Here is a 14478-nt window from a genome sequence, read left to right as displayed (position 1 = left end):
CACGCGGCAGTAGGAATAGTGCGAAGAAAATACGAACACGAAGAGATACGAAGAGACGTAAAAATAAAACATCAAGCACCGAGCACCAAGCACTACAACTCAGCCGCCGGAGATGCGCTCAGGAAAAACCAGGGGTGCGCCTCCACTCAAGTCAAAGCACAAAACTAAGGAGGTACCCCCAGTTTCCACCGTAGCCCTCCTTTGCAGGCCGCCGCCTGAATCCAATCCACTAAGCAGCAGAGATTCAGACTTTACAGGGGGGCCTGCACTCTTGAAACCCTTCAGAAGCCCTGTGAGCGCAACCCACTTTGAGTCAAGTGTTGTGCTAACAGCGACCCCGAACAAATACATCGTACCAGCTTCGGACGCTGAGCAGAAAAAAGATATCGCAGCTTCTCACATGACCCAACCAAGGTCCCACGTAGGCCAAAATAGCAGAAAACGGGCCCTGATTACCGATTTTCTAAAAATCGCCATTAAAACCGCTCCGGAAAATCAACACTACAACAACCCTAAGACCTCGCATTGTAACAAATTAACCCAGCCTAACATTGCCTTTACAAGTGAGGCCCTCATGGGCCCCTCACGGGATGGAACAGCTACAGTTACAAGGAGCAAGGACGACAGGAGGGGCTGGACAGTAACATCTAAAACAACCACTGCAGTCCCAAGTCTTCAAATTCTATCTTCTAACGTACTTCACTCCTCGGACCTGCACTCACAACCAATACCTGTCGTAACCGAGGCACAAATCCACCATCATACCCAGTCACCTAAGTCTCTCTTAGTATCCCCCTGCTTGAAGTCACCACTTTCGCCTCCACTCCTATTAGGCTTCCAAGACTCCAAAAGCCTCAATGATGATCCCATCCATTTTCAATCGACTTCAAATATTACGAGTCCTCTTGGTAACTTGATTACGCTATCTGGCAGTTGTCACTTTGTAGCGAATGAGCCTAACAATCACAACACTCATAACAGAGACAGGCCCGTACAATCATTACACCAGCTGGAAGTTGCACATAATAAATTCCAATATCCCAGCCAATTCGAAATACTGGAGAAGTCTTTTTTTCAGCCCAACACTAACAGATCCACCCCTGCCCCGTTACCTCCTCAATCTAAGGGCTTAAGCACAAGGGGCCAATCCTGCACGCCACCCAGAAGTCAGTGTCAGAGCAATTGGCTTCCAGCCCCCTCCAGTAACACGGATTACCATGATCAGGTTTTCAACGAAGAAACCAGCTGTTCCCCAACATCTTCTGTCTGGCCACTCCTGCTCAACACCCTAGATACTATAAGCAAAGCCATGACCCTCCATGCCAACAAACTTGATACCCAAGTAGATCTTTTAAATATTTTAGCCATTCTCGTCCAGGGGATAGAACAAAAAATACACAGCTTTAACGAGATGATCATGAAGGTTCAGAGAGACCAAGAGACTACCTACCAATTGCGCCATTGCCACTGTACTCAAATTATCGACAAACTTGCTGCGGTCCCAATCCTACTAACAGACCTTTTGGACACCACCAAGAAGGCCCTTTTGAACAATTCTCCCAAGGCAGGGCAAGCTGAAGAGGACCTGCTGGTAAAGGATACGGTACGTCCTAGGCTCAAGGAAGGCCAACTAATCGGCAGCATGGGCCAATCTTCGCTGCCAACTTCAGAAAATACACCAGCACTTCTGGCCTCACCTGTTCATGATAACTCCAACACCTCGGCCTCCCAATTTTCCAACAATCATCACCATTCTCCTGGAATGCCGATTAAACCAACTAAGCCATTAACCAAGCGGGAGAAAAAACGCCTTAGAAAAGCAAGAAAAAGTAAACAATTAAATCATTCAATCAATGTAATTTCTGCCCTACCTGCAGAGGGAAGGAAACAAATCACCAACGATGAGGTTCCACACACTCCGGCAGCAATATGCAACAAGGATTCCCCAATTGCCCAACTTGAGTCTGTCATTACACCAAGCAGCCCAAATTATACTAAAACCCAACAAACGCTGCCAGACAACTTATACAGTTTATTCAAACTACCCCCTAAGAAAGAGAAGCACCCCCTTGATACTTTGCCAAAACCAACAGTCAACTCCAAATTTATGCCCAGGAGTGAATTGCACCATCCAACTACAACGAGCACTAGTGCGGAAAACATGCCTGTAGACAACGACCGGAAAGACTGCAGCAACTCAGGGAAAACTGGAAATAAAAAGGACAAACCGAGTCCGGGACGCATCGTCATCACTAATACAAAGATTAACAAAACTCCAATACTAGACAACACTAATGCCTCCCCGCCTCTGCCTTTGATGCCTTTAGGGTCTATCGAGGGAGCTCCCAAGATGGAACACAGCCCCGAACGTGTGCTGCAGTCTGAGATCTTCGCAGATAATAAAAAACTGGATTTCATCCCCCACTACGTCTCAAGGGGCAACCATGACTTTCTTAACAGAAGTGTCCTGTTGAAGTTATTCAGGGCTTTACCTACCCTGAATCACATTAACTCTAGGGACATCAAAAGCATAGGGTTCTACCAGAATCAGCATTCAGTGGAACTCCAAGAATCAACCACCGCCACGTTCACTGACTCCCTCGTCACTGAGCAAATCTGGCAGCAGAGGGCTTCATTCGGAAAATGGGGCATTGAGTTAAAAAAGATCGACCCCCCACGTTATCCCAGTCCTTTACACATGCCCAAACAACCAGCGAGCCTGTTAAAAGGCGCCAAAGGCCCAGACAACCAAAGTCTTTTTCCAGGCATAGACTCCACGGTAAGGTCAATCACAATCACCTTTGTTCACCCTGAAGTCAGTCAGCCCATTGGACTCCGGCAATTCAACAAGCCTGGAATTCTCCAAACCAGGGCATGAAAAAATCCTAAAGCCGCCACAAATTCATCCAAAGGCTACCAAATTTGCTCCTGGAATGTGTTCGGCCTTGGGACGAAACTAGAAGATCCTGACTTTGTGGAGTTTATTCTACAATACAAAATACTCCTCTTCCAGGAAACCTGGTTAACAAAATCCACTCCCCTAGTAGGATACAAGGAATTCCAGAATCCGGCCTCAAAGGGGACTAATCGAGGGAGAGCAAAAGGGGGCCTTTCCACCTTTATTTCAACTGAGATTTCCGGATCCGCCGTGTCCATAGATCTTGATTCCCCCTGGCTGTTATGCGTCAAACTTGACACCCCTCCTTTCAATAGCTTATTGGTCATAAACACTTATATTCACCCTGCATCGAAACAAAAACGGGCAAGCATCGATCATCTATTAGCTTCACTTGCCACCTTAAAACTTGCTTATCCCGACGCAAATATCATTTTGTCAGGTGATTTTAACATGTCTTTATTGCAAGAAACAAATGCCACTAGGCGGCATACTCTAGCTAAATCTCGACATGACACCCTCGGCAAACAATGCGCAGCTCACTTGTATGACCTTTCTCTGAGTATGCTTAACGGGCACGGTCCATCTGACATCCCAGCGGCATACACAAGGGTCACTCAAAAGTCAGCTTCAATCATCGACTACTCCTTCATAGACCACAATCTTGTTTCTCAGATAAATAATTTCCAAATTTTGGACAGAGCAGAGAGTGACCATCAACCGCAATCCTTCACACTTCTAAGTAATAACATTAATCCAACTCCCACTAACGCAAAGTCTCAAGAACTCCAATTCTACAACCTCAAACGCCTCATCTGGAAAAAGGACAATATCAGTGACTTTATGGCTACATGCATGAGCATCTTGGAGAAACACAATCTCGAACCATCCAGCATCCGGGCCTGGGAGACATTCACCATTGAACTAAATCAAAATTGGTCCAAATTGGCTATTGGCAAAAAAACAGGTAAATCGTTGGGGGCAGCATGGTTCACCAAAAGCCTGAGAATCCAAAAACAACAACTGAACAAAAACCTACGAAAATTAAGAACACAGGGCTCACCTCCGACTAAAGATCAACTGCTTTTAATCTCTAACTCTAAAAAAGATCTTAAAAAAGATATTAAGGTGGCCAAGAAAGCATTTCAGGAAAATCTTTGGGCGAAACTCCACTACTCTTGCAAACAAAGAGACTCCAAGCTTTTTTGGAAAAACATCAACCAGCTAACTAATGGCAGGCATCGCCATCACAATTCGGACATCATGGAGGATACATGGAGAGCCCACATTGAATCACTATACAATGAAATCTTCTCCCCAGGCTCCACTGACAGCGGCTCCCAACTCAGCAACAGAGTCACCACAAGAGACTCAATGAAAAACAACTTCCCCTCTGATTCCGATTTTCCTTTGCGGATCCCTAAAGAACAAGTACTGAAAACAATTAAAAAAACGTAGATCTGAGGGTGCCCCTGGGCCCAATGGCCTACCGAATGACTTGTTCCGGCACAATCCATCATTCTGGGCAGATCATCTGTCCCCCCTCTTTTCGGACATTCTAACCTCTAATATGATCCCTGAATCCTGGAGGGGAAGCATTCTGAGCCCAATATACAAATCGGGTTCTCGTTCCGATCCTGCAAACTATAGACTGATTGCGCTAATTGATGTGGAGGCTAAAATTTACGCATCAAACCTGCTGGTAGATCTAGAGGACTGGGTGGCGCGAACAAGCCTTATTCCCCCAACACAAACTGGTTTCAGGGCCGGGATGGGCACCTTGACAAACATTTCCGCAGTAACCCTCATGGCCAATCAAGCCCTTAGCACCTCAAGGCCACTCTACGCTTGTTTCATCGACCTCAAAGCGGCCTTTGACAAGGTCTCAAGAGTCAGGCTATGGACAAAAATGCGTAACTGGGGCGTCCCAGCAAAGTTGCTGGAGGCCATAATCAACCTGTACTCCGAAACGTGGGTCCAGATTAGGATAGGAGACGGACTCAGCATCACCAAGAAAATTCACACACTTAACGGGCTAAAACAAGGGTGCGTGTTGGCACCATGCCTTTTTAACATCTATACCGCTGATTTGGATGAGCATCTTCGGTCAATCCAATGTGATCCTCCAAAACTTGGTACAACACCTATATCCAGCCTTCAATATGCGGATGACATCGTTTTACTGGCGCAAACACCAATTGGTTTGCAACGATTAATTATTGAACTCGGAGCCTATACCACCTTGGTCCATCTGACCATCAACCACAAAAAAACTAAGGTGATGAGCTTTAATAAACATCATAACGCTAACCGTAAATTTACCTGGATTTTGGACAAACGACCTCTGACTGAGGTAGATTCATACAAATATCTCGGCTTCCAAATTGATCGCAGACTCACTTTTAAGACCCACATGTCTCAAGGTCACACGAAATCTAAACAGCTGCAGTTCGCTTTCAAAACCTTAAAAAACAAACTTGCAGGGGGCTCCACTGGGCACTTATTAAAGGTCATAGCAGCAAAATTCCTGCCCTCCATCTCATATGGCACAGAAATCTTGAATGGCAAGGATGCTATAGGCTTGAATTTGGAACAGTCAATCCTCTTTAAGAAGCTGTTCGCAATTCCTCGACACATCCCGCAAGCTCAAATTCGCCTCGAGTATGGTTTAAAAAATCAGATCCCTGACAAACAAGGCACCCTAGTCAAGTATTACTGGAGGATGCGCGACGCAGAGGAAAACACACTCGCACATTACTGTTGGGCGGAAATTGAAAAGCAAGCAAGCTTCACAAATTCAATTTTCAAAGTTCTGAAGGCTTCCCTCTCAGCTCTGAAGTTGGAGGAGGCATGGCTTACAGCCTCCACCTACTCCTGCTTCAAACTATTGGTCAATAAAGCCACAAAACGGCTTTCCATATCACTAGATAAAATTGCCTTAGCAAAAAACAAACATGCCTGGGCCGTGATTCGGTCATATCAGAGGCTGCAACCCCAACCCTACTTACAGGATCACTTCTCTGCCGAGAAAAAACATTTTCACACTTTACTAAGGCTAGGGTCATACCCCTCAAAGGACCTGACCCCAAAATGGAAACAAGCATGGCAATCAACGGAATGTCGCCTGTGTGGAGCTTGGGATGAGTCGTTACTGCATCTACTATGCATCTGCCCTCCCCTGGCAGAAAAGCGCAAAAAGGACCTCCGGGAGATCTTTAGGACGGAACAAATAAGAACTTGAGCAGCAGTGATTCACTGTCTTACGGGCTCATCCATCCCACTGTCCTGCAGAGTCATAAACTTCCTAAAAAATGCAGCAAAAGATTTGGCCAATACAGAATCCGCTAACTAACTTACGCTGTATTAGACTAACTGGTTTCAAAATCACTCGAAATTCTTGTTCAAATGCTAATTTTTTATACTTTTTATATTACCAATCACAATGTACATTCTTGAAAGTTTTATTTATGGTGGTATTCTCCACCCTTTTAAGGTTTTTATGAAATCAAATAAAAGTATATTTCTTCACTGACCAATCACCAATAAATGTTGCAAATTCTTCACGCGACCTTCTCAGTCATTTCAAATCTTTTGCAGATCTGTCAAGTTGGAATAACGTTACTTGTGATTTAAAAGTAGCTTTCTACATGCCTGGGGAATTGTGTCCCCAAGCACACCTATACCAAAAGCTGCTGGCAGCATGGTTTGGATTAAATCTTCCAGTAGATTCTAGATATTTGCTTTAAAAAAGGTTGTGCTGTGGGCTTCTAATGGATGGTCTTATGCACACTTTGACGTCAAGGATTCAAAATGTGTGAGGCCATTCAATTCAAGAATTGATTTGTAGTTGGACAGCAAGCCAGATTGTCCGAGGCAGATAATTTTCCCATCACCACTGGCTACCTGTTATTAAACTCGTTGAGTTTAAGGCCCTGGTCATAGCGCATCGTGCTTTGTATGCTGGAGGACCTATATACCTTAGAAAGCGCTTTGCTTTCTACACGCCTGCCAGACACTTGAGATCGTCATCTCAGCTGCTTGCACAAGTTCCTCGTGTGCGCCTTCAAAGAACGGGGGGCAGATCTTTGGCCGTGAGGGCAGCCACGGCTTGGAATTCTTTGCCTTTTTCTTTGCGCTGCATCCAAGAGTTGGGGCAATTTCAGAAACAGCTCAAAACTTTTCTGTTTTAATTTTTTCTTAACTGGCACCTCATAGGCTCGCGCCAGGACACTCACAGGAGTAGCTGCGCGCGTTATAAAAACCCAATAACATAACATCATGTATTCAGTTCTATAGCAATGTGACAGGTTGACGAGCAACTGAAAATGTAGCTTTCGATTACATTTTATGATGCAAGCAGTTAGACGAGGAGATCTGGGACATCAAAGAAGGGTAGAAGTGCACTTTCTTCCCAATAACATATCTAAAATTGACACAGAAGGTTTTAGAACCAAAAATAGTTTCTAGAGCCTTTCTCAAGCTGAACAAAACAGAAAGAAAACAGAAAGTGAAAAAGTACATACAAACTCTTACCTATCCCAAAGGTATTTGCATCTAAAGGCCTTGGCCAGTGTTCGTGCTCAGAATGGTTGTAAAAGAATCAAGGCTGTGAACAGTAGACTCATGGACATGTGGGCCGGTTGCAGAATGTGGCTGAATGCTACACCCTCTAATCAGAGCAGTCTGTGCATAGCAGGTGCTAGGGCCACCTTGCGCCCAGTGCCTCTGTGTAAAATGCCCTGCAGCTTACAGCCAGAGCTCAATGCACATTGCCAAAGACAGTATACATGGAGGCCAGACGCAGTGCATGTCTTAAGCTTTTGGGGGCACAGGGATGGACAAAGGCTGTTGATAAATGCTGTGCACAATCGAGTCTGTTGACAAGAGTGCTGGGCTAACAGCCAGTCATAACAGCTATGAGTAAAGTACGCCCTGCTCAGCTGAGTTCTCTGGTCCAAGGAGGTCCTAGCAGCCCAAATACATGCATTGTTTTATGTTAGGCATTAAATCCTACCTTTTTCTAGGTCAGTTTGGTGGTTTTTCAAGTCAAATTTAACTCCAAAGGGGAACTAAATATTCTCTTTGCTACTAAATACAGCAGTTTTGTAGGGTTGGAAGCAGTAACGACCAATTATGAAAATATAATTTGACCTAATGTATTGGTCTCAACAGGATGAAACACTGAGCAGGCACTGTTAAGATTCCAAAAAAGAGTGCAGGTAACTTACAGATATTAGCATTTAGTTCCTGGGTCAGTGAACTATGTTATCGACTCCTTTCTAAACTCCAGTGACAAACACCTTGATATTTTTGGACCACCTTCTACATTACAATGACTCACTATGATTCTATATTTATATGCTTGCTTGCTAGAACCATCACTATATAGCCCAAATGTAGGAAGGGTATTTGCCATGCATGAAAGCAAAATATGTGTACAGGCATAGCTATCACTACCAATTAAAATATATTTTTGTATTCGTTCCCACATTTGCATGAAAACAGCCATTGTGTTATGGTCTTACCAATCACAGAGAGTGGCTCTTTAATCCACTCCTCCCAGAAGCTTTCAGAGCTCATTGCATTAAACCAGGCATCCAACAAATTTATGGAAAAGACATTGCTCCAGATCCCTGCAATTGAAGAAACATAAATATGTTTAGTTCTGACATATGTCTGCTTACACAGCAGGTCTCCAAAATACAGACGTGGCCAAAATAAGCAAAAACATCCATTCCAATACATTTTTATGGTCCGGCCTGACAGCGCAGCTTTTACCAGACAATTGTGTGAGAATCACCAGGACAGGGGCTTTGGCTCCACTTAGATGTTGGGAGACAGGAGTACAAGTTTTGATTGGGCCAGAAGTTGTGTGCTGCCACAAAAAGGTACTTGCCCTCCACACAGCTGTGGTAATTTTGTTTATTTATCTAACTGCCTGAGCTTGAACTTTAAGGGGTAAACACATGACACTGAAATGCTATTAAAGGAGGACAGTCATTAACCTACATGAATGTTTAGGTCTGGCTTGACAGTGCAACTGCCCCCTAACCTTTTAACCTACACCAATATTCGTCTACTTTATTTTGCTTTCACACAAACATGTCTCCATTCCCATGCCATTTACTTGCAATGTTGCAGATTACTATACATCCTGTCATTATCTGGTCTTTAGCTCAGTAGGAGAGGACAAACTCCTACATAACTGATGCACCGCTGTTTTTACTCGGAGAACTACTGATAAATTGCTTCAATATTGGAGTGCTCTCCCTACATAACCGCTGTTTCAGCAGATTACTATACAACATTCCTTTCAAGTCAGTCTTATTGGCATAGTCAATGATTATTTATAAATATGTTTCATGTGGATGTCCTCCTGTAATCTAACATGACTCCATCCCTAGTCAGCCAACATTGGAAACCCCTGGCTTAGACTATCATAGATTGTTTGGAAATGTTGATTTGTCAAATCAGTTTAAAGAAACATTCCTTTCATGGCAAGATACACCTTTCAATCCTTTTAATCTGAATTCACACCCCTCTACCTTCTAACTTTGATAGCTAGTTTATTTTTCAGCGGTGGCATGCTTATACACATTGCAAGAGTGGCAGACGGCAAGTGTTCTTCACTATCAGAGGGTGACAGAATCGAAAGTTGCATCGTCTAAATACCTTGGTTAGGCCTAGTATCAAGTCTTTTCTCATTTTTAAATTCATACACATAATTTGATATCTTTTTGGCTTCCCTTTCAATTTAGTTACATATTCCTCAGTTCCCCAGAGGGAACAACATATGAATGTTGTTAAGAAGACCAGTGAAAATGAAATTAGATTTATGTACTGTCATCACTAAAAATTGTCACCTTGAAGGAAGCATATTCTGGATTCTTTGAGTTTCTTCATCAATCTTCCCATAAAGAATTCACTGTCGAAATGCTCTGGGCGGATGAAGGCTCCATACTTTATGAGGCCCACTTCGTACGGAGAGAACTCACACCATTCTGCAAACGAAGATGGCAATTAGGAGCTGTGGACAAATCCTAATCCAAACATCCCACTTACCACCTCCCTTCCCACACACATGGGCAACTACTTGCAGAGTCTTACGCTGTAGAAACTGGAAGGTGCCTGGAGCATCTCTGATAGACACAGACATCTTATACCTTATTCACAATTGTTTTAACTAGACAAACCATGGAGGTGCCTCTAGAATCTGTGAACCTCTTCTTCATTTTCTCATGCTAATGTAATTCATTTTAGGCAGCTTTGCATTCCCATAAACGTACTGACAGCAAATTCACCAACAATGGGATAATGTGAAGATATCTGGCATACGGGAAAGGGGAAAAACTCTTAATTCTCGCTCTACCATTTTATATTCAGAAGGGTAAATAGTTGCACTCAAGCAATTGGCCCAGCTCTGGTTCTCCTTCACACGGATTGTTCACAAACTAGCTCAGCCTCTATAACTATTGGGAAAAGGTCTTTAGTGAGTTAAGTACTATAGTTGACACAGTGATTACCCCAGACCCAGTAGTGGCGCTGTTGGGATACTCTAAATCACTGCCCAAAGCAATACGCAGATTGGTGGACATGGGGCTCCTACTGGCCAAACGAAGAGTAGCATTGTGCTGCATGCGGGGCCCTCTCCCCACGATTAAACAATGGTCGCATGATGTGCTATATTGCTGCACCCAATCGGAAACCTTCAGTGAATTGCTTCCTCCTCGGAGTAGGCCGAAGAATTTTTGGGGGCTGTATACTACATATCTGCTTAATAAGGGGAACGATCCGTCTAATGAGACAGTGACAGAGACAGGAGATAACGCTCCCCCCCCCGCTTTGTAGATGGCAGTTTATAGTACACAAAGCACGGGAACACATATTCTTAAAGGAATAGGGGAGCTCTCAGTCTTATAAACTGCTGAGATAGCCCAGGTGGGAGAATTGACGCTCTTGGAGACATCTTACAGGAGGGAGAATGTATCTTCTGGTAACAGGTACAGGACAAATGCAGAATGTAGGCGTTCCTGACGAGAGCACACCATGTTGAATTTTTTTTTTTTGGTTTGTTTGATTTTTATAAATGTTTATGATTACTGATACACAAAATCATAAAGTGCTGTGAGATATGCCCGGTTATCCTGAACGTGTGACGCTGCCTTCCCAATGGGATGTTGGCTACAAAGCTGTGTAAATATCCTCCTAACATGGTGCCGCCAGCCTCAGGGTTGTAGGCGTACGGCTGTGTATTTCAGTAACAATTTCTTACAATAAAACTGCTTAAAAAAAAAAACTAGCTCAGCCTCAGTTAAGTTACATGCTGTATTATGTGGTGTCTGTAGTGACTAATATGCATACTAAACTCAGGAAATCAAACCTTATATTGCAATTTAAAAATTTTATCAAAAGAATGGACCAGTGAAGCATTATTCTTGAATATAAAAAAAAATGCTGAGTAACATTATGCACAATTCATTGTTTAATTTTTATAATAACAAGGGAAGACGATCTCCCCGGAATTTCTTGTCTGGATAGCACATTAAGTTCAATTTTAGGAATGGGAGATGGTCAACCACTAATCGTCCTTGCAGGCGATTTTAATCATCACCTGTGCAACCTCTCCCCAGAGGGTGGTGCCTCTAATTGTAGCTGTTGGTTGAATAAAGGCTTACATATTTTTCACTCACAGAAAGGGCTGGAACTAAATGAGCTTCTAGTTGTTTACAACCTGACCTTCACCATGGAGAAACTGGCCAATTCCTTAAACCCTGCTATTTGTCCATCTTACAAAAGGAGCGGTAGAGGTTCACTTATTCATTTCATAATTGTCTCTGCACCATTATACCACCTGATTTCACAATCCATTATCCCGAACCTTGGACATTTCTGTGGGCCCAAAATTACAGCCAAGGGCGGCCCTCACAAGCTTGTCCATTATGGATAAAAGGAGAAAGCTTAACTGGGCTAAGGTGGACCCTCAGCGCCTACAAATGTCTCATTTCTCTTACTGTTTGCATGATTTTAACACCTGCCTGAATAGTGACACTGGAGGGGGGGGGAGGTACTAGAAGCATATGAAGGCATAGTCCGAGGGGGGTAGCAAACTCTTGATGGTCGCAACCAATAGTACACAGGAGTCACAATCCCCTAAAATGGTTCGACAGGGAATGTTCATGAATCTTGCGCCATTTGAAGGCAGTCTTGAAGCAGTTCCCAAGGGACGGGTAACTGATTAGAAATTGCAGGCAAGCCTATAAGGCAGCCCAAAAGGAGTGTAGGCACAAGTTACAGGAGGCTGCCTGGGGACAGCTATGTCGAGCTTGTGATACAGGGGGATAGTTGCCTTTTTTGGAGTGTTGTAAACAGGCCTTGTTTCTCTGAGGATTCTGACTTGTTTTTATCTCATCACATGCCAGAACAAGGGCAACCGAGTGGTCTTCACCTTAGATGAAATCCAACAGGGAATCCTTGTAGTGGCGTAGCAAGGGGAGGGCGGGGGAAGCGATCCGTCCCGGGCAGCACAAGTTTTTGGGGTGGAAGCCACTCCCGCTCTTACTTGCCGATCTCAGGTGGCATTCGCCTCCCCCGCTCTCCAATTGAGGGGCAGCAAATAGAAGAAATCCCGCCAGCAGCCCTGCTCTTTTATGAGTCTGCAGTAGGGCAGCAAACACGGTGACCGCCACGGGCGGCCAGAGTGCTTGCTACACCACTGAATCCTTGCCTTGACCAGAAACAATGCCCCAGCCCCTGACAGTAAACCACTGGATTTGTTCAAAGCTGATATTGAGGTTTGGTCCCTGCTACTTAAGCAGGTTTTAAATGCGGCTGCACCGGATAGGTTGCTGCCCTTCTGATCTATTGCCGTGATTGTCCCCATATTCAAGAAGGGGTACAGAAGAACCCACAATGCTATCGTCCAATCTCATTGTTGGATGCCACGGTCAAGGTCTTATGGAGGGTAGGTTTAAATAGGTTGTCTGAATGGGCAGAAGATAATAGCATCTTGAGTGACGTCCAGTATGGATTTAGGGCAGGATGGTCGACAGCCGACCAATGCCTCAACCTCCATGTAATTATCAATAAATACACGGTGGCTCCATCTGAATCCCTACATCTTGCGTTTATGGACTTGCCATCCGCTTTTGACAAGGTGAATCGAGCCAAACTGTGGGCAGTGCTTGGTGAGCTGGGGGTGGATTGCAGTATTGTGGCACTATTATCTGATCTGCCCTCAATGACCTCAGCCTCAGTGCACTTTACTCAAAGAGCAGCTTCCACCTGATCATGTTCAACTAGCTGTGGGGTTCGCCAGGGCTGCATACTTGCACCCTTTTTGTTCACTCTGTATGTGAATGGGCTTGAGTCCACGCTCCTATCGGTATTGGCCGACTGTGCCAAGATCAAGAACAGATTTCTCCCCGTCTTGTTATTATGCAGACTATGAGGTCCTGACGGCTCGGACCGCACAGTGGTTGGACTTACTCCTAGCCAAATATGTGTCTTTCATGAGACTCCTGGACCTCTCTGTCAATTTCTCAAAATCTCATGTAATGGTAGTGGGCCCTAATTCTACTAGCAGTAAGACCTTTGAGGTGTAAAATTTTACCCTGTCTAAAGTCAATGCCTTCCCTTATCTGGGAGTTCTATTTGATTCCAAATATTGCTGGAAACCCCTGGTGGAGGCTAAAAGATCTGAGTCTGTTAAAACCATGGGGGCTGTTTTTAAAAATGTATCAATCTAAGTGCATTGCACAGCTGCGATATGGGAGTGAGGCCTGGGGATACACTAAGGTGGTTCGGATCCAGGTAATGGAGAACAATTTCCTGCGCAAGCTGGTCCAGGTCACCCAGTACACCCCGGCTTTTTCTGTGCACGCAGAACTGGGGCTTGATTATGTCTCGGACCTAGTTTTTATTATATGGATTTGTACTCTTTTATGGTGATTTGATTTACTGAATAAAGATATATTGATTTATTGAATTGTTTGATTGATTGTCTATGTTTAATGTAAATTATGCTGTGAGAGAGCTATCATGTTGATGATGCTAGGAATGTTTGGGAGGACTCTTGCACCCATCTTTACAGGTCATAACGCTGGACACAATAACAATTTGTAATTTTTGTAATTCTTGATTAAACTTCATCATGTCCCTAGGGAGTATTGGGCTATAATTTATTTGGTAATAATCTGGTTGTACATGAGCACTTCATCATAGATGATCCATCATTACCAGAAGTAATCAGGAGTGGCCATAAACTTAAGGCTCTTTGGCAAAATGTCCTTGCTAAAGTAGAATTTATTTTGAGAAATAAAAATCATTATATTAAACATTAGCTAAAGATGGCGACTCGTTGAGTTTTCTGCTTGCAATTAGTTGCTAAAAACTTTGTCTTATTGATGCTGTTATTACAAGAAAGGACATATTACCCGTTTGGTTGGCAAGAGAGGGTTGATTTCAACTCAAAAAAGGCACTTAAAAAATCTACAATTATCTGGTGAATTTTTTAGCAAATATTTGCATCATTTTCTGGCTTTCCCGCGTGGGTTTGGTCGGCCAGATGGAACGGAATCCTGTGG

The 14478-nt window shown here is 43.9% G+C and overlaps 1 protein-coding gene across 2 annotated transcripts in view; it reads right to left on the bottom strand.

Moving 5' to 3' along the window:
- The window catches only part of LOC146799516 (cytosolic phospholipase A2 epsilon-like), a 234734-nt gene that overhangs the window by 18467 nt on the left and 201789 nt on the right, over positions 1-14478 (bottom strand). For both annotated transcript variants that reach the window (XM_085627082.1, XM_085627083.1), the window contains 2 exons: positions 9760-9897; positions 8422-8529 (listed from right to left, as the gene is read on the bottom strand). In XM_085627082.1, coding sequence (XP_085483208.1) covers positions 8422-8529; positions 9760-9897 — 246 coding nt within the window. The remainder of the gene's footprint in view (positions 1-8421; positions 8530-9759; positions 9898-14478) is intronic.

Source organism: Triturus cristatus, chromosome 9 (genome assembly GCF_964204655.1).
Source record: "Triturus cristatus chromosome 9, aTriCri1.1, whole genome shotgun sequence".
Lineage (NCBI taxonomy): Eukaryota > Metazoa > Chordata > Amphibia > Caudata > Salamandridae > Triturus > Triturus cristatus.
This window is presented reverse-complemented; position numbering and strand designations above follow the sequence as displayed.